The 27,724-nt window shown below is 34.4% G+C and overlaps 1 protein-coding gene across 1 annotated transcript in view; it reads left to right on the top strand.

Annotated features, from left to right (window-relative positions):
- Positions 1 to 22,208, top strand: part of LOC150093438 (uncharacterized) — a 32,308-nt gene extending 10,100 nt beyond the window's left edge. The window contains exon 2 of the mRNA XM_090413613.1: positions 18,410 to 22,208. Within this exon, the coding sequence (XP_090269739.1) occupies positions 18,410 to 20,820 (2,411 nt within the window). The 3' untranslated portion in view covers positions 20,821 to 22,208. The remainder of the gene's footprint in view (positions 1 to 18,409) is intronic.
- Positions 22,209 to 27,724: the final 5,516 nt, after the last annotated feature.

Genomic DNA, 27,724 nt, shown 5'->3' on the forward strand with positions numbered 1-27,724 from the left:
TTATAATTTGCAAATAAGAAGAAATGCAGTTCCATGCTGGTAACTGGACTTATATGGGATAGACAAAAAATATAGAAATTATTTTTGTTTTCTCCTTTTATTGTACAATTTTTAATGCCAGGACAAAATAAGAGATCCTTGCATACTTTTTCACTTGGAGCCGGCGAAGGTTGGTCGATTGGTAGAGCCTCTGCTACTAATGGCTCAGTTAAGTAAGTTTGAGCGCGGTTAGTAGTTGGAAGGGGGCCAATCGTTCGATGCTGTCGGCACACTCTCCCTCGATGAGTCTTTGGACTCCCTGGAGGTGTCAAAATAATAATAATAATAATAATAATAATTACATTACCTTGGAAAACTAATGTAATTTTTAATTTTTTGTGCTAATTCTGTCTAGTCGACAGCATATTTTATTTGTTCTCGAAGAACATTTTTCAAGATAATTATTTAAAATATTTTGAAAAAAAAAAATGTGTTGTCGACTTTCCATTGTTTATTTTGATTTTTATTCAAAATCAAATTTCATACATAGCCTGAAGAAAGCACTTTGACGACTTTGCTTTACAGACAAAAATATGAAAATCTTTAATCACATCAAATGTGAAGTGAACATATGTGAAAAGTATGAAAACAAAATTAGATCAAAATTAGATTATTATTGAAATGAGCACGCTAGAAATAACGATAATAACAATTTGAGCATTTTACAACTACAAGTTCTTCTGAGATACAATTGAATATAATTTTGCGATATTTTAAAATTAGCCTTGAAATAACAATGTAATGCAGTTTATTGGCTTGTTCATAAAAGCAGAGAGAGTTGTTCTGAAACAGCAGCAGTAGATCTCAATCTGTAAGCATAAGAACGCGACATGAATATTTCGTATATCATAGTAGCGCAAGATAAAATAAAATGTTCGGAACTTATTTATTGCAATAAATTTTGCTTGATAAATTTTTTTTTCAGAATATTTTAAAACAATTGTTTAACACAAGGTTGGAATAGGGTAGGCTATTTCCAATCCCCCCCCCCCCAAAAAAAAAGCTGAACACTAATACAAGGCATACACATTTTTTCCTTAATTCAAATCTTTCTTTCTTTCTTAAATAACTGCATCAAATAATTTATAAGTTTCCAATAATAAAATTGAAATTGTGATCATTAAATTATTTTGAAATAAATATTATATCTGACTGTAAAAGAAATATCGGTATTTCTATTTAGGAAAGAATTGAAAACAAAACTAGACTGCTGATGTATTATGCAGCACTCCTTGAGGCTCTTTAGAGCCTCAAGCAGTGCTGCATAATACATCAGTAGCTTTTGGCCTTTATCTGAAGCTGAGGAGATTATTGTTAAGACAAAAGTTATTTCCAGCAGCAAGAATAGTCGTAATATTTGCAATTTTTTAAGAAAAAAAAAAACTAACACTACTGAACTTTCTTTCTTTTTTTTTTTTTTTTTGTTGCATAAATGGTTTTTAAATGGTTAAAATATAGAATAGAATTTCTAAAACTTCGGCGGGTACAATAATATTACTGGCTTACTTGTTTTATCAACCTGTAAAATGAAGTAACAGATATTGTGAAACTTTCAGACCAGTAGAAATTAAAGAGTAGTTATTTATAATTCAGTTCTAGGCATAACATTCTGAAATAAAAAAATTAAAAAAAAATTATTCAACCAAAAATTTGGTAAGATAAAAATATAAATAAATACTTACTGCAATGCATACATTCTTCTTTGATTTGTAAAGTCATAATTTAAATTTTGAATATATTTACCTCCATGAGAAATAATATTCATGGGGTTTTTAGCAGTCAACAATTCAATGATTTACATAGAGCAGGATACATGTGCACAACTCACGTCCTAACTGGTGAATGCGGGCTGCATGTATAAAAAGAAATTCAGCAGTAGTATGTGTGTGTGTGTATATATATATATTATTAAGCGTATGGCTATCTACATGAAGTTATAAAGGTACATAAGTCAAAATAAATATATAAAAAGTAAGTGACAAACAATTAGAATAAAAAAAAGACACTTATACTTTCAACAAACAAAATGCTTATAGGTGAAAATCAAGTTGTCTGATTGAGTCTATAACAGGCGATGTCGCCTGCACGAAGTCGTTTCTTTGTCCTGTGTATGCACGAAGACTGTACTCAGTAGAGATGTGGATTGATCGATTCGGTTGCCTGCAGTCACATTCCAGTGAGGGAATTTTTACCCACTTGCACATCTTCCATGTCCAGTGCGAATTCTGTTCAGCGTTGTCCATGCCTTTCGGCTCAGTCTATGACGATGCCTATCAGTTTGATAGGCATCGTCTCAACATCCATACCTGGGATGTTGAGACGATGCCTATCAAACCAAGTTTGGAGTTGAGCATTGGAATTTAGGCTCTACGTTTGTTTCCATTATTCTCTGGTATTGTAGTTGATCGTTCTCAGGTGCTTAGCTTCATGGAGGGGCTTTCTTGATTTCAGTCTGTCGAGCTGTAGCGCTACAGATCTTGAGCTCTAGTATGTCATTGTGTATAGGCAATTCAGTATTTCTGAGTATTTTATTATATTCATGTAGTAGAGCATCATGTTTTCGTAGGTTTGGTGGTGTTATGTAACTCAGCATACTACTGTTGAATTTCTTTTCATACATGCAGCAGACAATGGATTTACTTGGCTGAGTCACGTTTTTAAATTGATTGAAACCCGAGATAAAAAGTAAAAAAAAAAGTTTTAATTAAGTACGATAAATGTCATATACAAAGAATACTTCTTGAGGTGCACAATTAGAGGAAACAAATAGCTAAAATTTGCGAAAGAATAAAAATCTATACATTAAAGCATTAGCGGATTGACAGTTGAAGCTGTTCTCGGTTTCTCCTAATTGTTGGGTGTGTGGATGTGTGCAACACCTCATGAACACCAAAGTTGGATTGCACCTGAGATATTATAACTGGGGTTCTTGTTAAGATGTATTTGATTGAGAATGATATCTCTGGATTCCACAATTCTTCCACAAAAAATATATTTTGAGATTTGTCCCATAAGACTGGATGAGTGATGTTTTCCTCATTAGTGTCAGCTGAATTCATGACATGGTTTGACAGAGCACTAGCTCTTGTTTTGCCATACATGATGTCACTTTTATGTTCTTCAAGACATAATTCGATGGCTTTTTCCATCTGGCCAAAATAAGTTTTATTACAGTTGCACCAAATTCGGTAAGCATGCATCGAGATATTTCAGGTTGCCATGGTTTTTTGAGCCTACTTAGCAAGGAAGGAAGGAAGTGAAACAAGTCCAGATGGTGTATTTTTTAAGAACTTTGGCCAATTTAAACGAAACGGGGCTGATATAGGAGGGATGTGTATCCTTTTTCACTAGTTCTATCTTTAGTATGGCAAGGAGGTGGATTGAAAAGTAATTTAACGGTTTGTTTCGAATTATCATTTTGCTGAAAGGTAGTAAGAAGAAACTGATGCTCCTTGTTTTTTTGTGTAAACAAAAAAAAATCTGGTTTAGCCATGGGAAATCCGATATCGCCCATACTAGCTCATCTTTATTTGGAAACTTTTGAAGAAAAAAAGCTGTCTCCTCCTTTCCTTTGAAACTAAAATTGTGGAAGAGAAATATCGATCACATCTTCTTAATCTGGAGCAACGATCATGAATCTCTAAAGAACTTCCATGACCACCTCAACAGTCAACACCCCAAAATTAAATTAATGGCTCTCTCTTCCATTCCTGGATGTCAAACTCACTCGTATTTCTGAGAAATTAAAGATCTCCATTTACAGGAAACCAACTCACACCAGCAGATGTCACCATGTACAGTCCCATCATTATCCACCGCAAAAGCTTGCTATTATCTCTACGATAGGCAAACACGCTCAATCTTCTGTGAAGAAGATATTAACAGGAATCTTCAGTTTCTTCTTACTAACTTTCATCAAAATATTTATTCGAAACAAACAGTTAATAAGTTACTTTTCAATCCGCCTCCTTGCTACACTGAAGATAAAACAGTGAAAAAGGTTACATATCCCTATCGTATATCAGCACCGTTTTGCCAAAGTTCTTAAAAAATACATCTGGACTTCTTTCACTCCTCTTCAGAAACCAGAACAGTCTGGTTTTTCAAAGAACATACGGTTCCTTTCTTAGTAGTTCCAAACAAACACATCTCAGCCTGAAAATATCACGGTGTTTACCAAATTTGGTGCAACTGCAATAAACCTTACTTTCGCCAGAGCGAAAAATCTATCGAATTAAGTCTTGAACAACAAAAGATACATCACATACGGCAGAACAAGAGCTAGTGCTCTGTTGAACCATTTCTTGAATTCAAGTATTTTGAAGGCTGCAGAAGCTATAGCTGAAATGTGGTTGTGCCAAGAAAGATTGGATGTCCAATTCAGTGCAAGAAGAAAAATCTGATCATGTTTGGATATCTCAATATTACTGAAGGTAAGATGGAATGATGCAAGCTCTTTCCTGTGAGAGATCAGAGAGAACTAAGTTTTGGTGGCATTAAAGTTTACAAGGTTGAACTTTCCCCACTGGAATATAGCTCTGAGTTCCGAGTTCAGGTCACTGCTCATGATAGACATTGAGGATTCTAATACTTGAGTACTACATGTTTTTCGATTGAAAAGGAGGAACGGAGTGTCCTGTCATCATCATTAGGCTATGGATACGTTTTTTAAAGACCAGATCGTTTATATATGAGAGGAAGTGAATGGGAGAAAGAACAGAACCTTGGGGTAGTCCTACATAGTTATTTAAATCTTTAGGGTAAACCGTCCACCATGATATGTAGTGAGTGACCAATGAGAAAGTAATTGATCCAGTTGCCGAGTGGGTAAGGCAGAAATTAGGATGGCAGTTTGTTAAGTAAACTCCTTTGCCAAACCCTCTCAAATGTCTTTGAAAAGTAGACAGTAACCATGTTTTCTCCAAATTTTTTATGGCTTTGATAGGTCTCCTGTTTTCATGTTGTAAAGTAGATGGCAGATGAATATAATATATTGACATGGCAACACAGGATAGGTGTTCATTTTGAGGCATAATTTTTAACACAGTGGGCAGGTTACTATCAAGACCAGTGTTTTCTTTGTGTTCAGGTTAGAATTCTTTAGATTCCATTTTGTCGGAACACTATGGCTGCCATGAAGAGTGCCTTTGTTGATGGAGGAAAGGGACCTTTCTCCAGGTCATCAATGCAGGAATTGAAAGAGAGGAGTGATGCCAATAAGTCGGTCTTGGATTTAGGTGAAATAACTACTGTACCATCAGAATGTGAGAGTGATGGGAAACTGTGTAGCAGAAGTTGCTCTCAATAGGCTTGGCAGGAGACCAGAAAGACCGACTGCCATTTGGCCAGAGGCGAGTTAGCAACATTTCACCCTTTCAAAGTCTGACTTCCATTTGGTGATGATTCTTTTACGACTGTTGCAGGTTGTAGTTCAGGCAGTGTAAGCAACAAAAGATTTCGTTTGAGCCATTCGTAGTAAAGCACAGGTTTTTCTTTTACAGCATTGGTTCACTTTTTTTTGAGCATCAGTCCTTTGATGGTGGCTGAGAATTTGTAGCAGAATACGAGATGAAGGCCTTCATTACTGTGAGGATGATTTCTGTTATTCGGTCCGAGCTGGTGTTTTGATCAGAAGAAGCAACATTGTAGTGCTGTGTTACAAATAGAATTGTCAAGCGCAGTACACCTGGAAGAGGAGCTTGTTAGGAAGAGGTCAACTGTATTGGCAAATTGGAGGGGTTGTCAAGTATTCTGGTAGGTCGATTGATGATCTGAGTAGGTCATTGCTGATGGCAAACATATCAGAATCCCTGCCTGCTTGATCTACGACAACGGAGAAAGGGAAGCCAATTCAAGTTGTGGATTTTGAGTTTTCTAGAAGGATAACTTCACTATTGTGGTTTCAATGGCCGAAATTTCAGCTCTAAACGGAGCGGTTGACAGACTTTGGAGAGCGCTAACTGGATCATACCAAAATGGCAGATTGAATTAGTAGAGAAATATTGAGCCACCGCAGATCAAACAATAGGTAATCAAGGATTTCACTCTGACATGGTATGTAGGTTCTGTTAAATGCGGAGATCTGCCCTTGTGATGAAAAGAGCTGTGTAATGGGTAGTCGGGGCAGTTGAGGGTGCCAGTTGGGGTTTTGACAGGAACAGTAATCCTGGTTAAGACGACCGTAAATTGTGTTAAACATCATTTATATTGCTGTTTTAGGCCATGGATGTTCAGTGAAGCGTATGTGAAAACTTTTTTTTGGTAATAATTAGTGTTTATGGGTTATTTAGTTCGTTTTTTTTCTGTTCTTTTTTATGGTTGGATATATATATATATATATATATATATATATATATATATATATATATATATATATATACAGGGTGTTCGGGATAAATTTGATATATTTATAATTAATTATATTTTTCCGTAAGTTACATGTATTAACACACACTTCTCTTCATTTAAAAGTTTGGACCCTTCTTCATTCATATACAAGATGTCAGAAAGGATGGATAGCTGGAACCCACATGAATCATGGAAGAGAATAACTTGTATCATGATGATTCGTGCCCGCCATCAAAATAAGGATATTACGACTGCTGCCCAATGCTCCCTGAATACAGTAAAAACAATCAGGCATGAACTAGAGACTTGCAATGGTGACTACGAGGATGTAGCAAGAAGAAAGATCCCTAGCAGACGATCTGATTGCGTTCGTACAGCAGAATTCCTCGCAAATCTGCAGGAACAGGTGTTGAAGAACCCTGGCATTGGAATTCGGGCTTTGTTCGTGGAGTTGCTAACTGTAGTCAAGCCCTGGATAACAAGGGTAGCCAATGGTAGGCCGTATGTATGGCAGCAGGATTCGGCCCCTTGCCACACCTCTGGGAAAAGTCAAAAATGGTTGTCTGAAAATTTCTACGACTTCACCAGTCCAAATGTTTGGCCTCCAAACTCCCCAGACCTTAACCCCATGGATTATTTTGTACGGGGCGCAGTTGAAAAAGACACCAATCGCACTTCCAGTAATACAAAAGCCCAGTTAATGGATAAAATTAAAACAGTTTTTGCGGCCCTTCCCAGGGAGACTGTAGCATCAGCTTGTTCGAGGTTCCGAAGCAGAATTGAAGCTGTGATCGATGCTAATGGTGGTTATTTTGAGTAAATCTTGTTGATAGTATTGTAATTAACTCTGCCTGTAATGTTTTTTTGTCAATTCATTAAATTTAATAGATACAAAGAAGATTTTCTTTTTCCTTACGAAACTGTCAAATTTATCCCGAACACCCTGTATATATATATATTTTATAAAGGTTTGAATTTTTTTGTGGGTGAATTTTTTGAGATCGCATTTCTTTGGGTTGCGGGCCACTGTATAGATGCCGCGCATAACTACAGTGCCGAGTTTACACGTGAAGCAGATGATGAGTCGCATAGGGACGTCTTCTTCAAAGAGCGCTGAAGCGAGTAGAAAAAATAACATAAAAACACATTTAACATGAATATTTATTAAATGTCGATATACACTAAATATTTTGTAATAAATACTGCGACTTTTAATAACATTAAGCAAAAAATGCAACTTGTTTTACGCTTTGTATATTATAGAGCTGGCAGAAGCACTAGATAAGCCGGACGCTCTTCCGGGTGATCGTTTCAGAGGGCGCCCTTACACTGTGGATTTTTTTTTTTTTTTTTTTTACATGCAGGAGCATTCAACAGACATGGTTCGACAGAGCACTAGCTCTTGTACTGCCATATGTCACGTCCCTTTTTTGTTCTTCAAGACATAATTCGATGGATTTTTCTCTCAGGCCAAAATGAGGTTTATTGTAGTTGCACCACGTTAAGCGCCGGGACATTTCAGGTTGTCATGTTTGTATAGTATAGAGCTGGCGGAAACACTAGACAACGGGGCGTCGGTCTACAGGGGACGTCCTTACACTAATGAATTTCATTTTATAACTCCAGCATGCATTCGCCAGTTAGGATGTGAGGTGTGCACGTGTATCCAGCCCTATGTTTCTTAATCATTGAATTGTTGACTATTAAACACACCATGAATGCACAGTTCTTTCTCACAGAGGGAAGTGTGTTCAAAATTTAACCTATGACTTTACAAATAAAAAAAAATGTATGCATTTCTTTAATTATATATATTTATCTTTTATGTCTTATCAAATTTTTGATTCAATAAATTTCTTAATTTCAGAATGTTACTCCTAGAACTGAATTATAAATAACTACTCTGTTTAATTTTCTACTGGTTTCAAAGGCATCATACACAGTAATCAATATCTGTTACTTCATATTACTGTTTGATGAAAGAAGTAAGCCAGTAATATTGTTGTACCTACCGAAGCAGATATTTCTAATTCCTGACTTTTTATTTTGCTCTCTAGAATCATTTGATCAGATGTTTGTTGACATTATTCTAAGTTTTAGAAATTCTTTTCTATTGTTTCATCATTTCATAATCGTCGGCCAACCTGGCTGGCCGAGTGCATTGCATACCATGTATATTGATACCATGATGAGTCCTCCGACTCCCTGGAGGTGTCTAATTATAATAATCTAGGCAACAAGAATGCAATATCTCTAACTTCATTTTACTGTTTAATAAAAGAAGTCATGTTGTTCTACCCGCCGAGGCAGATACTTGTAATTCCTTACGTTTTATTTTGCACTCTACAATCATTTGTTCTGGTGTTTGTCGACATTATTCTAAGTTTTAGAAATTCTTTCCATATTTTCACCATTTAATAACTGTTTACATCTATGCAAGAAAAAAAAAAAAGAAAGTTCAATAGAGTTTTTTTTTTTTCCTTAAAAAATTCCAAATATGACGACTTTTACTGCTTGTAAATAACTTTTGTCTTAACAGTAATCTCTGTAGCTGCAGGTATAGGCTAAACGCTACTGCGAAAGAAAGACCACTTTAGAAGTGATACTAAAGAGCCTGAAGCAGTGTTGCTTAATACATTCAGCAGTCTTGTTTTGTTTTCATTTCTAATACTGTCTGATACAATATTTATTTCAAAATAATTTTTTAATTTGTAATAACCACAATTTCAATTTTATTATCGAAAACTTAATTTTTTCTTTTTTAAAAAAAATAGTTCGTGTTTTGAAGAAGCGTTCAGCTTTTTTTTTTTTTTTTTTTTTTTTTTTTTTTTTTTTTTTTTTTTTTTTTTTTTTTTTGTGGTGTGTCTATCTGCCCTATTCCGCGCTTGTTTTAAAATCTGAAAAAAACAATGCTATCACGCAAAATTTATTGCAATAAATAAGGTTTGAACAATACTTCCTATTTCACCTTGCCCTACTACGATGTATGGCACGCTGTTAACCTTTCGTCGGTGGAAGGAACATAAATCTAGATATGACGAAATTATCTGAGACATGTCTCCTATACGGAACTTATTAAAATGTTATGTTAGTTTGGAAGTATTCCGACCCTCTTACCGTTGACAAAACCATGCACAGTAAATTAATTATAAATGTCTATTTTCTTTTAATTTCGCATTTCACACTTTTCTCAGACTGTTCACTTCGTTTGAAATGATTAACGATTTTCATATTACTAACTATAAAACAACGTCGTCAATGTGCGTCCTTCACGCAATTGTTAACATATTCTACGAAATTTGATTTTTTGGTATCTGTCCATGAGCCATTCTCCTATCCCCATTACCAATTTAATATCCATTCCCATTTTTTCTAGTTTGCTTACCAGTGTTCCATGGGGTATCCTCTCCAAATCCTAAAAAAATCCAGCTTAATCACTACGTTGAAATAATAAAGTGACTGCCAAATATTTCTACGTGATGTTATTGCTTTGCGTGTTTTCTCTGTTCATTTACTTACACAGATTCCTGTTTAATAGTAAGCTCGTGCTGTCTCAACCGAATACAGATAACTCGTATAACGCAGATGTTAGGTTCCATAGAAATGCCGCGTTATAGGAGACTTAGATCATATAGAAAAAGTAGGGTTAGTTTCCGAAATCGTTTTTTTTTTTAAATTCTATAAACAACAATGATATATCCAACAAATACAATGTTTTTATTTAATTCAGGTAATTGATGTAAGTTAAGAAAACATAAACTATGAGACAAATACGTAGTATAAAATTACAAATTGTACATCAATTTCATTGCACAGAATGCATAAATGTTTTAGACACAATAAAATAAAGTGCATATTTTAATCGTCATCACTGTTCAGAAATAACATTTCCTAGATGTTCTTTAAGTGGCCGGAGGCCGTCACCACTTGAAATCTCTTTGACATCATTTGTGTAATTTTCATTGCATATTTCGGCTGGTTTAGTTATCACGAATTCAGTAATAAGACTTTGCTTCCCACTAAGTTGCAATTTTTTATTAAGTTCAAAATATGGCGTTAAACAAATATCCAATTGTCTCGTGAATTTTCCCAAGCGCTCCATTGAGGGATCACTGTCCCTCGATGGAGTGCTGGACTTGGACGAATCATTGGACTTGGCAAGCCCAATGCTTCTGTTAATTTCTTTAAACTGAATTCATCACAATCAGAATCTTCGGAAGAACTTTCCCCATCATTTGGTTCGAGGCCATCTATTAATTGTACCAGTTCCTCCTCATTTAAATCAGTTTCTCCATCTAATTGATGGAGAAACAGATTCACTAATTTCGTTTTCAACCATATCGCAAAAGCCTTGTCCACCAGAAATGTGTGCGACGTTTATTATACGACGTAGCTCAGCATCCACTGGAGGTACGAAATTTTGTTCCAGAACGGCTTCAGGCCATATTTTTTTTCCAGCAAGCATTCAGCGTGGAGGGTTGTAATTCCTTCATGGACAGAAAAATAATTTTTACACAATTCAATATTTATTTATTCAAACTCTTTCCATGCTTGAGGCAGTGTCATGTTTGGATTAGATTCCATTTTTTCCAAAATTAATTGAAATGTTCGCCGAATATAATATGGCTTAAATGCTGATATTATTCCTTGGTCGAGTGGTTGAATAAGTGAAGTAGTATTAGGCGACAAAAAAGTTATTTTAATATTCGGATGGCTTAAATTTGTTGGGTGGCCTGGTGCGTTATCTAAAATTAGTAGAATTTTAAAGTCCATATTCTTTTTCTTTGTGTAACTTTCTACATCGGGTGCAAAACACTTGAAAAACCAATTTTCAAACATGCTAGCTGTAACCCATGACTTTTTGTTGGCCCGCCAATAAACAGGTGGGGTGGACTTGACGAGCCCTTTCATCGCACGAGGATTTGCAGATCGGTTAATAAACATTGGTTTTGTCATGTAATCGCTTGATGCATTACTATAAAACAGTAGAGTAATTCTATCTTTGGAAACTTTGAATCCAGGAGCTGATCTTATTTTTCGAAATATAGGTGCTTTTGGCATTTTTTTCCAATATAACCCGGATTCATCTGCATTGAATACCTGGTCTCCACTATAATCACCTTCTTTAATGATTTTTAAAGGTTGTGCTGGGTATTTCCGGGCAGCTTCAACGTCTGCTGATGCTGATTCTCCCTGGAGTTTAAGATTATACAGAGAAAACCGCTTTTTAAAGTTTTCGAACCAACCCCCTACTGGCACAAAATCCATGATGAGAGATTTCTTCTGAAGAATCTTGATCGGGTTCTTTTGCTTAATAATGTGTCCATCCATCCAAATGAATTTTCTTTTGAGTGCAATCTTCTATTCAAATCATTAGAGATATCTCTATTTTTTCTATTAAAATATCGCGAACATGAGCAACGCGCTTTGCACTTACCGTTGACCCAGCAATAACACTTTCTCGGATTTTATGTTCATTTTGTTTGATTGTTCGAATTGTTGATTCATTTAAATTCAACAACCTGCAGCAACTCCTGGTTTTCTTCAATTTTCAACCGATCCAAGATTTTAATTTTTTCTTCAAGAGAAATGAATTTCATCTTCAATGTTGGTTTTTTCCCTTTCATTGCAGTTTTAGTGGCTATTACAATAAAAATAAAATTTTACATAAAAAAAAAGCATTACATATGTATGTCACTCACCAGAAAATAAACTGCTCAGCTTGAGAATAACACACTTATGATTTTAAATGCGCTTTCCTGGCAGAAAACGAAGACAATTTTCAACAATAAACACTTTATACAGTAAACCCTAAATGGCGAACCTATGACACTCGTGCCAGAGGTGGTACGTCTGAGAATTTTGCTGGCATGTCAACGATTTACAGGTGATACGCTTATAAATTATTCAATTTTTTTTTAATTGTTACAATACGTACAAGCTGAATTTTGTTTTACACAAGACAGCAGCTATAAAGACGTGCATATGATTGGTGCGATATTAACAAAAGAGCGCGCGACCCACAGACAAAAGCAACCGACAAGTGTTGAGTTGAAATGCTAATTCTCTTCAATCGAATTCCATAACATCTGAAACTGTCATAATAACATTCACTATTAGTTTTAACACATTCACAACAGGGTGTCATTTATCGTTCCGACGGAACTTCTCATTACTGACTGACTCAACTCACACAAACGTTCCAACCCTTGGTTGAATTATATGGCTTCTTGGCAGGTGAACTCATACATTCATTTTATGGCATGTTTCAATTCTTGGTAGTCTTTTATTTTAAGTTAGCCTTTGCGATCTGTCATAATCACATCCAGAATTCGAAATGCAATAACACAAATACTTATTTCGTAATTGAAAAATTGGACAATAGTTTTTAGTTAGATACTGTGTTTCAGTGCAACATATGGTTTTGCTTAAGTCTGTACAGCATAGTTTCTGTGAGAGGGGACATGTCATTTATTAGTTAGCGCCATTTTTATTCCATCCGTCTCTAATTGCACTATTTGTTGAGAATGACACAGACTGCAAAATTGTAAAAATCCGAATTACTAACCTTGAGTAAAGATTGAGAATTCACCCATCATCACCATCTGATATGGTCAAACGGCATATTGTGTGCGTTTGCATTTAAGACGGCTAATGGATTGGAGATGGGTATTTCTGAGCAATTTAAATTTAAGAATTTTCTTTCTTTCACCAATGTGTGAAGGGTTGAAAGATATAGGTGTTTAAGTGCGATTGTATTCGAATAGAACATCACAGCAGATGAGGGCCTGGAAATTTCGAATAGTTGTATATGTTGTATAATAAATGATTGAAACGGATGCCATATGGACATGATTACCTGTATTGCATTCATTTGGAAATTCCTACTTCAGATTTTAGTGTAGTAGTGTCACAGTTTTTTATCAAAAACTGTGACACTACTTTCAAAGAATGACAGAGAGAAGTGAAATGGTTTAAAATTCTTTATGAACAATAACTTTATATAAAGGAAATATTTGCATAAACAATTTCTCAACTATTCTCAACATTGCTTCATTTTTTTCCATTATTTTTAACGAATTTTCGTTGTCACTGTCACAACGGATGACGTAATGTGCTCAAGATTTCTTGTGCTACCATCTGCTGTTTATTTCATCGAGTGACTAGCGCGTGATGATTTGATCTTCAAGAGAGTAAAGTGGAAGTGCATCTATTTTCACGATCAGTGTCTTCCAGATCATCTACTTGAAATGACAAGAATTAACAAAATCGAGGATATTTAATCATTTCATTCATTTACTTGAGGAGTGTTTCTTGATTCTTTTGTGAAATGAATAGCTTAAGGAAAAGTAGAACACGCAAGAACAAGCAGAACTAAACAGAAAAAAAAAAGTGGACATGTATTGGCATTGAACGAATCCTCAGCATATTTGAAAGTAGAGAAACTTTTATTTCATTTGCACGACAGGAATGGAGCATCATAACAGAACAAGGCAAGAATAACAATCAGCAGAATATTGTAAAGGAATTCTGTGAAAAGTACGAATGGTTTTAACTGATGCTATTTAAAATGGTTCCTAATACTTTTTTGAGGATATTTGACCTGTTCCCCTTAATATTGTATGGCAACTTTTTTTTTTAAATCATGAAAATAACATATTTTTACATTTTAAATTTGAGTAAAGTTTATTATACTGAATTTATTATTCAACAGTAATCGTTATCCGATTCTTGTGATTTAATAATTAACAATAGCCCTTCAACAACTCTTTAAAATTCAGTTTGATCGAGTACGCATTTAACATTAAGCAAATCACTTTCCAATAAGTATTGAGAAAAATCATCATATCACGTAGTTTACACGTTGCTCACTGCACAGCCATGCATGGGTACCATATGCTAAGAGTAACACAATTACTTTCTTCTAAGAGATGGCAGATCAAACGAAACTCACTAGAATGTCATCGTTTGAAAGAACTCATCTGTCTCCAAATCCTACTTCAGGAAAGCCTCTGCAGCAAACGTGAAGGACACGTTACTGGTAGTAGCCGTTCTCCAGGCATACCAGAGTGCCTGCTTATCATCTGATTGATAATGCAGTTCTTATTTGTATATTACGAAAAAAAAATATCGGAAAAGCATTGTTTTTTCTTTAAATAATATATTGTTTGGATGAAAATTTGAGTTCTCAGAGGACAAAAGATCAGGCATTTTTATTTAAATGCAAAATTGTTCTTTTTATTATTAAAAAACTAATATTGAATATTAGTGTTTAATAGTAAGCAGCACTACCATATTCTGAATTCTCAACATAAATCGTTATGCCGATTATGTTCGCATTAAACAAGAACTGGAATATTTTCATTGGAATAATCAAATTGGTCTTTATAATTTGAAATAATATATTCATTTCTAGAGAGAATATTTATTGTCGAAAGAATGCATGTAGATGGTTATACCAATCTCAGAGCGCAATCATTGGTGGCAGATGTCACACAGAAAATGCAGGTGGGTAATAGAAAAGCTAGGATGACACCATCTGCATCAATAAATTTGTTCGATAATTTATTTTTTTATTACGACGCTCTTCTATTAATGTTTCGATCTGACCTTAGAAAATTTTTGTCATTTAAACACGGCACTCCTAAACAGAAGCAGGCAAAATAGCTGTAAATATAATAATTTTTGTCATACGTTCAGATCTGAGTGACGTTTTCAGCCATTCTTATTTCTCTGGATGTAGTTATTATATTGTATGCATTACTTAGAGGGTTTTCTAGACAGTTAAAGGTGTATCAGCATTTTTGGTTGATACCAAAGGTGAATTTCTTATCTCTTAATGTATTAGGAGGAAATAACGAATCGGATAATGTGTTATTGAGGAGTATGTGAGGGGATTAAAAATGGCATGGCAAAGTCTCAACTCATCAAAACCTTATCTATCCTATATCATACTCAGATAACTTTAACACAAACGTGTTCATCAATACCAGACTGGAACAACATAAACTACATCAATGTGAAAGAAAATTGCAATATTAGTTTTCTAGTTTAGCACCAGTTCAATAATTCTATCTCACGTACATCTGTCCTATATACAGATGATACTTTGGAAAGTTATTATTTTAATTTTTTTTTCTTTTGTGTTTTTCATTATTGATTATTTTGATATTAATACCTGACTATGTATTACATTAAAAATTCGTAATTAACAACTATTGAAATTGAATAAAACACAACATTAAATGAATAATAGATAGAAATCAAGTTAGAGAGACATTTTATAAACTTTGTATTTTCAGTTCTTTGATTAATACATATAGTTAATAAATAAATGCGGGCAAGAATGATTACCAACCAGGTTAAGAATACAAAAGAAATTATGAGGTAAAATTAGCTGTTCAGGGCAAAGAATATCCCAGATATCTTTCTCTTTCTAGTGGGTGGTAAAAGGAAAAGTGATTATGGAAAGATAGCTAAGTAATTCTGCAGGAATGAGAGTAACTTAAACCAAAGGAATAATTGCATTTGTGAGTGAATATTTTGCGAAGTATTACGTCAGATTGCACCTAAGTCAGTTCCTAATGTGACAGACAGTGATGTGTTCTTTGAGAAACTACGAGCTGGTAATATACGAAAGGGAGGTGCATGCAATATTTCAAAATACCAAGTGGAATTCTAATACTTGGAATATCAACGCATATTTCCTTTGACTGTGATGTGCAATTTACGTGTTAGATCTGGTAGTTTCAAGAGAGTGGAAGGTAGGCAGGGTATTGCTATTATTTACAGGCAAATCAACACCAGAGGCTGAAAATTACAGACCTTTTAGTAAAGAGGTGATTAAAGTTTAAAAAGTCAGTTAAAGACCGAATTCAAAAATGTTGAAATCAGAATATGGTATGTCATAGTAGGCATTATGGTTGTGAACAGGGGATGGATTGGATGTTTAGTGAAATAAACAAGAATATGGGTGTCAGAGAGAAATCAAAGAGTAATGTATGGTGGTGATGTGTAGTCAAAGATTTAGTTGGTGACCAGTGGTGTGTTGCAAGGCTCTGTTCTTCCACATTCCAGAGAACAGTCCATTCCTCTTTAATTTCTCCATTAACAATACTGAAGGTAAGTTATTAAGTTGTTTGCTGATAATGCTAATTTGAGGATGACAAGAGTAAATAAAACAGACATAGAGATCTTTCAAGATGACTTGAATAAGCTGAAATCGTGTGAACATTTCAATGTTCTATCAATGTGGAGTTAACCTGCGGTTGAACAGGGTTCAACCTCCCAACCGGCCAGGACGTCTATAGACATCCAGTTAAATCTGGATAAGATTCAAACCATGTGTTGAAAGAACATGGATAAGAACTGAAATTTGAAAGTTTCAAATTTAAAATTACAAATTTTAGTAAATCTTTGTACAATTTATATAGTATTAGTTGCCTTGTACAATCAAAAAAATTATTTCCTCTAACAATTTACAATCTCTCTTCTTTATGCTAACATAAGTGATGAGTCTAATGACGCCCTGGAGTTGCCCGTAATAATAATAATTTTATATTATATCACATACTTAGAAGCCAGCATTTTCCTACATAAAATTTGATGGGATTCCCATTTATCAAGGTTGAACAAAAGCATATTTTCTAAAAAAAAAAAAAAAAAAGACTTTTTTTTCTACATTAAAATTCATTAAAATTTCTACATTAAAATTCATACATTAATTATTATTAAATATTAGATATGTTCAGAATAATTTATTTATTAAATGGAATTTTAATTTAGCATTAATTACCTCTTTTTTTTTCTTTACAGATTGTTAATAGGATTACTGACATTTGCCTACCAATGCATTAAAACCAAGCCGATAATCAGCAATTTATGAAGATTGTTAAGTTGTTGGAAACATCTCGTGCTGAATTTGCGAAATAAAAATCAAATATTTCCGAGAAGGTTGCATTTCTAGTGGCATAAGGGAAAATCCTCAAAATGAGAATGGAATCGACGTCCCAAATTCAAAAAGAAATGAGTAATTCTACTCCTGCAACAGAGAAGGTTCAATCACATTTCCTATTGAAATATATTAACTTAGATGAAAATAGTCAAAAGTATTTCCCATGTGATCATGCAAGAAGCAGTTTGAATATCAGAGTTTCATGTTAAATACGTGGCAAACAATTTTCTCAATCATAAAAACCATATCACAAAGCCAACTAAAGATCATAACTAGTTTACATGTGATATATGTTACAAGAAATTCTTCGACCCATCTCACCTGAGAAGTCACGAAAACACGCCAGAGAGAAACCTTTCCATGCGAAATTTGCAACACGACACTTTCAGACAGTTCGAGTGTGAAAACAAATCTAAGAGTGCATACTGGTGAGAAAACTTTCACTAGTCTTGTGTGTAGCTCTGTTTTCGAGTCTATAGTCCCATAAAAAGCAACAAAAATATTTTGTAGTAAAATATGTGAAACAATTTACTCAATCAGCTTATTTTAAAAATCATATGAAAAGTCTCACCAGAGATTGCTCCTTTCATGCGATATGCAAAGTCATGAGAAACTCCTGGACTCCTTTAAACTGAAAAGAAACGAAAGAGTTCACACGAGAGAGAAACCGTTTCCGTGTTAAATTTGCAACATTATGTTTACACAGTTCGATTCTGAAAAATATCCAAGAATTCATACTTGTGAGAAACCTTTTCTCTGCAAAATTTGCATCAAGAGGTTTTACAGAAAATTCGCAAATGAAAAGACATCTGAGAATTCATAGTGGTGATAGACATTTTCTTTGCAAAATTGGCAACAAGGCGTTTTCATACAATTCCAGTCTTGAAATAAATCCAAGATTACACGATGGTGAGAAACCTTTTCTATGCGAAATTTGCAACAAAAGGTTTTCACATATTTAAGATCTGGAATTCATAGTGGTGAGAAACCTTTTATATGCGAAATTTGCAACATGTTTTCTTACTGTTCGAGTCAGGAAAACCATCTAAGAATTCATGTGCTAGTGAGAAACTTTTCTCTGCGAAATTTGCAACAAGACGTTTTCAAACAGTTCGACTCTGAAAAGACATGTAAGAGTTCATACTGGTGAGAAAGCTTATCAATGTGGAATTTACAAGAAATTTTCAGATTATTCCAGGCTGGAAATACATCTAAGAATACACGATAGTGAGAAACCTATTCTAGGCGAAATTTGCAAAAAGAGGCTTTCACAGTGTTCACACCTGAAAACACATCTAACAGTCCTTAGTGGTGAGAAAACATTTCTATGTGAAATTTGCAACAAGAGGTTTTCTTCCAGTTCGAATCTGGAAAAACATCTAAGAATTCACACTGGTGAGAAACCTTTTCTCTGTGAAATTTGCAACAAGAGGTTTTCACAGAGTTCACATCTGAAAACACATAAAAGAATTCATACTGGTGAAAAACCTTTTCTATGCAAAATTTGCAACAAGAAGTTTTCAGAAAATTCGAGTCTGAAAAAACATCTAAGAATTCATACTGGTGAGAAACCTTTTCTATGCGAGATTTGCAACAAGAAGTTTTCATACAATTCGAGTCTAGAAAAACATCGAAGAATACATGAAGGCGAGAAATCTTTTCTGTGTGAAATTTGCAACAAGAGATTTTCACAGAGTTCATATCTGAAAACACATATAAGAATTCATACTGGTGAGAAACCTTTTCTATGCAAAATTTGCAACAAGAAGTTTTCAGAAAATTCGAGTCTGAAAAAACATCTAAGAATTCATACTGGTGAGAAACCTTTTCTATGCGAAATTTGCAATAAGAAGTTTTCAGAAAATTCGAGTCTGAAAAAACATCTAAGAATTCATACTGGCGAGAAACCTTTTCTATGCGAGATTTGCAACAAGAAGTTTTCAGAAAATTCGAGTGTAGAAAAACATCGAAGAATACATGAAGGTGAGAAATCTTTTCTGTGTGAAATTTGCAACAAGAAATTTTCACAGAATTCACATCTGAAAATGCATATAAGAGTTCATACTGGTGAGAAACCTTTTCAATGCGGAATTTGCAACAAGAAATTTTCTGTCAATTCGAGACTGGTATTACATCAGAGAATACATGATGGTGAGAAACCTTTTCTATGCGAAATTTGCAACAAGATATTTTCTTACAGGTCGAGTCTGGAAAAACATCAAAGAATTCACACTAGTGAGAAATCTCTTCTATGCCTAATTTGCAACAAGAAGTTCTCAGACAATTCGAGTCTAGAAAAACATCGAATACATGAAGGCGAGAAAACTTTTTTGTGTGAAATTTGCAACAAGAAGTTTTCACATAGTTCACATTTGAAAACACATCTAAGAATTCATACCGGAGAGAGAACTTTTCTATGCGAAATTTGCAATAAGAAGTTTTCAGAAAATTCGAGTCTGAAAAGACATCTAAGAGTACATACTGGTGAGAAACCTTTTCAATGCGGAATTTGCAAAAAGAAATTTTCAGACAATTCGGGTCTGAAAATACATCTAAGAATTCATACTGGTGAGAAACCTTTTGTATGCGAGGTTTGCAATAAGAAGTTTTCAAACAGTTCGACTCTGAAAAGACATCTAAGAGTACATACTGGTGAAAAACCTTTTCATTGCGGAATTTGCAACAAGAAGTTTTCAGACAATTCTAGACTTGAAATACATCGAAGAATACATGATGACGAGAAACCTATTCTATTCAAGATTTGTAACAAGAGGTCTTTCCAGGGTTCACATCTGAAAACATTTCTATGTGAAATTTGCAACAAGGGGTTTTCTTACAGTTCGAATCTGGAAAAACATCTAAGAATTCACACTGGTGAGAAACCTTTTCTCTGCGAAATTTGCAACAAGAGATTTTCACAGAGTTCAAATCTGAAAAAACATCTAAGAAATCATACTGGAGAGAAATCTTTTCTATGCGAAATTTGCAACAAGATGTTTTCTTACAGTTCGAGTCTGGAAAAACATCTAAGAATTCACAGTGGTGAGAAACCTTTTTTATGCTTAATTTGCAACAAGAAGTTTTCAGACAATTCGAGTCTAGGAATACATCGAAGGATACATGAAGGCGAAAAATCTTTTTTGTGTGAAATTTGCAACAAGAAGTTTTCACAGAGTTCACATCTGAAAACACATATAAGAATTCATACTGGAGAGAAACCTTTTCTATGCGAAATTTGCAATAAGAAGTTTTCAAACAGTTCGACTCTGAAAAGACATCTAAGAGTTCATACAGGTGAGAAACCTTTTTTGTGTGAAATTTGCTACAAGAAGTTTTCAGACAAATCCAGTCTGAAAAAACATCGAAGAATTCATACTGGTGAGAAATCTTTTCTATGCGAGATTTGCAACAAGAAGTTTTCGAACAGTTCGACTCTGAATAGATATTTAAGAGTTCATATTGGCGAGAAACCTCTTTAATGCGGAATTTGCAACAAGAAGTTTTCACAAAGTTCACATCTGAAGATGCATCTAGGAATTCACACTGGTGAGAAATCTTTTTTCTGCAAAATTTGCAACAAGAGACTTCACACCTGAAACATAAGCATTCATACTGGTGAGAAATCTTTTCTATGTAGAATTTACAACAAACGGTTTCCGTGAGTTCAAGTCTAAAAATACATCTAAGAATATATGCTGATGAGAAAACTTTCACTCGTCACGTGTTTAGCTCTAATTTTCAACTCTAAGCTCCCTTAAAAAGCATCGGAAACGGCACCCTCTGACTAAAGAAAAGCTTTCTTCGTGTAAAATATGCAGAAAATAATTTTTTGAAGAAGACTTCTTAATAATGACATGAAAAAGCACACCAGAGATAGTCTCTTTGCATGCAAAATCTGCGAGAATAAATTTTTTGGCTGGTCTCATCTGAGAAGACACTAAGATGTTCACACCGTGTATAATTTGCACATTCTGATGAGAAACAAGGTACTTGTCAACGTTCGGGAAAACATTCTCGTGGTAGGAACATCTGGTGACCCACTGAAGAATTCATCACTGCTAATGTGTGGTGGTGTGTGTATGTGTGTCCTTGTCACATATGTACAATTATATTTGCATTTCGTCAAGTCGCCCTTTTAAGCACAACTTAAAATCAATCCTTGTGAATGGGTTTATTTTTATTATTATTTCGAAAATAAATAATACATTATTGAGAGGCACTGCTATTCTAAGTGTCACTTGAGTTTTAAATAATATACTTACGTGGACTGAAGGAAAATTCATCGCAAATTTATCAAAACAGTGTGAACGGGATGTGTTTTAATATCACCCAAATATTTAACTATTGAAGATACTGTTTAGTGCAATGCAGTATCGAAAACCTGCTAACATCAAGCAGGGATTTTCCGATTACATTTCAAGGGTTCTCAATTTTTTTTGCTTAATTTTTGCTAATAATTTAGAAATAAAATCCTCTTGGAGGAAAGGATACACTTGTCTGACTAACGGACTATCCACGATTTTCTTTTTTTTATGTTATTCGGTCAGTTTCTCACATATTGTTTAAATTAAATTGAGGACTTCGCAATTAATAATGAAAAGAGAAAAAAATCTGTTTCAGAGAAGTGTTTGAAGAAATTGGCGTTTCTCGTACGAGGCAGATGAAAATAATTTCAGAAAACTCATTTACTTTGCAGAAAATTAGTGTAACAGAAATTGCTTAGCAATTTCGGCTTAGGAGCTTCACTTTTTGATATTTAATAAAATGCAGTTCTTTTTGTAATGTGAGAATATTTTAATAACATAATTGCTTTCAACAAATACTCGTTTTAATGTATAAGCTTTATAAAAAATTACAATAAAGTGATTTCGATATGACAATGTGTCTCTGGGGATATAACTGAAATTCAATTCTAAAAAAGCAAATTAGATCAATAATCACACAGTCGTTTCTCTACTTCAAAATAAGACTTGTACATCTCTCATCGACTTTTACTCATGGAAATGTTTCTTGAAACTTCCTTGAGGAAACTTCACCCAAATGAACTGATGAGAGTATTCTCTTCTATTGATGACAGCGATTTACCTAATTTTAAATTCAATTTTATTCATTTATTTCTCATGATGCTCTTTCTCTATGCAAAGTTTTCTTTCCTGTATGGTGTAATTTCATTTAAGAATGAAACTACATTCTCAAATTGCAAAGTGTATTTAGGGTCAATTATTAAAATTTCAGGCAGTAGTGATTGTTAACAGTCACCACTTATAAGTCCCCCACAGATTCCACACCTCCGAATCAAAAAATTAGATTAATCAAAGAAAATGTGTTGAAAAATTTGCAATTCTAATTTATTGCAAAGCATAATTATTACAAAATATGAATTAGCATTCGTCTAAATCTACTTACTTTCTAGATTATTTAACCATTTAAATCATATATAAGTGTAATTTAAATTACAAGAAAATGGTTATTTGCAAACATTCAAAAAATTAGAATAATTTTTAATGTGATTCAAAATATTAAATATTACATATTCCAAAATTCATCGATCGGTTTTGAGGAGATCATAGAAATAACATATATTTCAGTACGTGCGGGACTGACTCGTATGGGAGGAATCGTTTGCGCATGTATTTCAATTTATCATTTGCTAACCAGGAGTAGAGCGAGCGATATATCGGAAGCTAAGATATTTTGTGCAGTGTTCTATGCAAAGAAGGCCATTTATAATGGCCTTTCCATAGAGACGCAGTACGAATTTTCTCTCCACAGATTTTAGCCGAGGAATTGATATGTTATCATGCAAGCGAGAGTAGAGTATTGAAACAGTATTCTAATCACCGGAGTTTTCAAACCTTTGTAGTTACCTTTAGTTATTACTAACAGTAATAACGAAATTTCAAACCGTTAGTTATCACCTTTCGACTGCTGTTGAAGTGATCGAAAGGTAATAACTACATCAAGAGATGAGAGGAGATTGTAGAATGTCGAGGAAAAACGTTTCTGTGAGGTATTTTCATAGGAGATGGAAAGAAGTAGATGTGAATGTGTCTGAATGTATGATGTGACAAATACACAAATTAGGTTTTAAATCACGTGTGCCTAAGATGAAGCGCTTTATGACTTCCAAGCAAAACCCGGCTAGAGTGCGATGATGTAAGCAAAGAATTTGTAGGGTCAACAGGGCTGGGAAAATGTACTTTTATGCGATGAAATTATGTTTTGTGTGCAGGGTCGGCTTAACCCGGTAAGCAAGCGATGCATCGCGTCGCGGGGCCTTCTTTAAGGGCTGCTGAGTGGAAAAAATAAAATATGAACATGTTTTAATATTAGCGTTTATTAAATGTGGACATGCACTAAATAGATCGTATTAAATACTGAAAATTTTAATAACATTTAGCAAACGCTGCAAGTTTTTTCGTTATGTGTAGTATAGAGTTGGGAGAAGTAATGGATGAGTCCGGATCTCGCCCAGGGCATTGAGAACCCTACGCTATCGACTTTCTTTCTTACATGGTGCATGTATTCACCAGGTGGGATCTGAGGCGCGTACGTGTATCGGGCTTAATCTCTATTACACAGTGACATTTAGACGTTCTTTGAGGATTCGAATTTTTGATTGCTAAACGCACAGAGAACACACCAACGTAAGTAGATTCAAAATTTAACCAATAAGTTTACAAATCAAAAGGAGAATTTATGCCTTTAAGTATTCAGATTTATTTTTATATCTTACCAAGTTTTTGTACAATAGGTATTTTACTTTAAAATAAATTTTTGGGTATAAGGGAACAAAAAAATTATACGGAGCTTATAAAAAAAATAAAAAAACGAAAAGCGGAAAAAGAACTTGAAAAAGAAACAGGAAAAACAGCTAACAAACTTTCACAAAGTCTGAAGGTTTATCCTTGTACCTCTTAGAATAAAATATTTATATTTAGAAATTAAAAATTCACGGAAACAAGAATACGGGTACTGGGCGAACACTTAAGCGTTAAGAGACATGCGCAGTTCACACATTAAATTAGGTGACGCTGATGCTGCTGAAGTTAATAGTGAAACAGGTGGTTGTACAGCACTATGTAAGGATTTGAAATTTTCTTTCGTGCTTTGAGTAAAGGATGTGGTGCACTGTAAAATACAACAAAATTACACTTAAAACTTTATAATATATGATTATAGTATATAATATTTGATAAAGAATGCATGAAACGTTTGATGAAATTTGCAACCTCTGTTAATGGTATGGGCTTTTATGACTGCAAAGAGTCTAGGGAAGCTGTATTGTGTACGAAAAATTTAATTCCAAAGTGTACCATCTTACCGAAAAAGGAAATCACCATCATATAAATCATCTGATGCTGTTAACAGAAAGCGCTCCAAAATTAATGTGATGGAGATTTCCTTTTTCAGCTTCTTGTAACACTCCCAATTGCGCTTATAAATGACTTCAAAGGAAGACAAATCAATGGCTGGCAAACTTACCAGATTGCAACCCCGTTGAGATTTTGTGGGGAATTACGATGAAACACCTTCATGAAGTATTCCTAAGAGACAAAAATGAAACTGTTTCTAGTCTGAAGACCACGTGGGCATTTTTTGATTTAAAAAAATAAAAATAAAAAAACTGTTAGCAAATAATATACCCAACCGTTTACGAACGGTTATAAAAGCTAAGTATGAGGCAACAAACTATTCATCATGTTGTTTCCCTTTGACTGTAATATGTGTGCATTTTTTTTTTGTTGCATTATTCTGTTGTTTTTAACAACGCTAAAAATTATTGTAATATTGTGAATGATTTCAAATAATTTTCTTATAATTTATTCTACGTTTATGGTCTGTGTAGCAGAGTGGAAATGGCACTTGAGTCCTCTTTGGCTCGAAGCTAGACTTAGGTTCAAATCTAGTCGTCGACTGCAGGTACTTTTTCTAAGCCTGTGTTCGAACTGTTATCGAGATAGTCGATCTCTGGCACTGGGAAGCAGTTTTTTTCTCTCGGAAAGTTGGGATTTTGTTCCCATGTATTACAGTAAATCGACCGTAGTACCCATATTATTTCAGACAGTAACACATCCTGTTAGGGTGTTTACCTACCTGAAGATAACATGTCTAAAGCTGTGGTATAATGAATTTTAAAAATTTATTTTCAGAACTCAGCGATCCGTATGTCTGAGAATTTTTCACGATGTCACTGATTCATATCTTTGTTATTTGTACGAAGTGTAGACAGGTCATCTCTGTGTTCAAGTTGGTACTGGTGAGAATTGTTCAACTTAGAAAAAGCAGTCCAAAAAGAAATTCGATTCTATTTTCTCACTGCTGGAGGCTCTTTTGTAAAAGTCGTATTTGACTAAGCCGTTTTACCACTTCTTACTCCCTTTCAGGAAATAAAATTCCTTATTTTATGTTATTTTTTTTTAAAGTTAGTAGCTACTTATATTCGTATTAATATACTCTCCACGTATTTCCCATTTTTTAAAGATAAATGCTCAACTCTGTCTCTTCTTGGTGTATGTATACCAAGTTCCATGTGACTGCCATATTTCTTACTTTGGACAAAACGAACGTTCAATAAAAAATAAAGAATACAAGAACAACAATGTTATATTCTTCACAACAAATCCGATAAGTCTGGATTATCGGAACATTGAATAGAATCCGACCACAACACTCTCCTCTCTAAAACACGCCTTACGTTCGCGTTAATAGCCTGGATATGCGGCAACAAATACAGCTTTCAGACGTACAGATGGCGCAGCTGGTCAAATTCTTGCGTTCCAATGGTTTTAAACCGCCCAAACCGTGAGGCAGGATGTGCGCTGAGACAATACAACCTAGAATCAGTGGCTGTGATTGGTTTTTGTGTCATGCACTCCGATGGAACGTTCTCATTTGTCATGAGTTGCTGTTTTTGTTTTCTGATTTCATGTTTTATGTGTGTGAAGTGTGAACTGACTTGTTTATGACACCGACATAGACAAGTAATTTTCTATAAACGTTTCTGCCCATATTTAGAATTGGAAACAGTGTTGACGATCTTCCGAATGTCGCGTTTTCTGCAAGAGCTTTCGCGGATTGTGTGATAGATTACAGTTAAAGGTAAGAACTTGTGTATAAATAAGTAAAACGAATTATTTCAGCCTTTCTTTAGTTCAATACCGAAAATTAATAATTTCTCAAGTGATTACTTTTTTCGATTTCCGTGTTTATTATATGGCTGTTATTTAAAAATCGCATCAAAATTCAAATTATTCGAGTCTCACTCTAGTGTTTGCCAGTGATAATCTAATCACCCCCAAGAACCGTAAATCCCCTTGTGCTTCTCGCATGGCGCGAGAGAAGAATAGCTATTGTTCATTTGACACTTATACTTTCCATATTTAGAATTATATTACAGGTAACCCTCGTATACGCGGATGTTAGGTTCCATAGAAATGCCGCATTATATAAATCGCATTATGCGAAACTTAGATCATATAGAAAAAGTAGGGTTAGGTTCCGAAATCGTTTTTTTTTTTTTTAAATTATATAAACAACAATGACTTATCCAGCAAAAACAATATTTTTATTTAATTCAGGGTAATTCATGTAAGTTAAGAAAACATAAACTGAGACAAATACATAGAATAAAATTATAAAAATTGCAAATTGTACATAAATTTCATTGCACATAATGCATAAATGTTTTAGACGCTATAAATTAAAGCGCATATTTTAATCGTCATCACTTTCTTCAGAAATAATATTTCGTAAATGTTCTTTAAGTGGCCAGAGGTCATCACGACCTCTGGCCACTTGAAATCTCTTGGACATCATTTGTTTTAATTCTCGTTGCACACTTCTTCTGGTTTAGTTATCAAGAACTCAGTAACAAGACTTTGCTTACCAATATGCTGCAATTTTTTAAGTTCATAATATGGCGCTAAACAAATATCGAATTGTCTCGTGAATTTTCCCGAGCGCTTCATTGAGGGATTATTATCCGTAATTTTTTCAACTAAAAAAACAGCCACGTGAAAGCGCCAGATATGCCCACCATGTGAAGTAAAGATGGCGGCAACAAAGGCCAACAACGAAAGATTACTTCGACTCCAGTCAGCTTAGCGCAGCCAATAGTCAACAAACAGAAAGACAATTCGAAGAGCCGCAGTTCGGGAACCGAAGTTACCGAAAGGAAAAAAGGTATATCGTGAGATTTCTGTTGCAACTGCGCGAAAATAGATGAATCGACGCTCAAGCTTTTATCGAACTGAACCAGCCATTTTTCTGTTCGATGTGCCTTCCTTCAGTTAAACAGCTGCTGAACCGAGCCGGGACAAGGGTGAGGCAAACGAGGCATTTGCCTCAGGTGAACAATTGGAAAAGGCGGCAAATTGGTGA

Source organism: Typopeltis vanoorti, chromosome 24 (genome assembly GCF_054136105.1).
Source record: "Typopeltis vanoorti isolate ZY-2024b chromosome 24, IOZ_Tvanoo_1.0, whole genome shotgun sequence".
Lineage (NCBI taxonomy): Eukaryota > Metazoa > Arthropoda > Arachnida > Uropygi > Thelyphonidae > Typopeltis > Typopeltis vanoorti.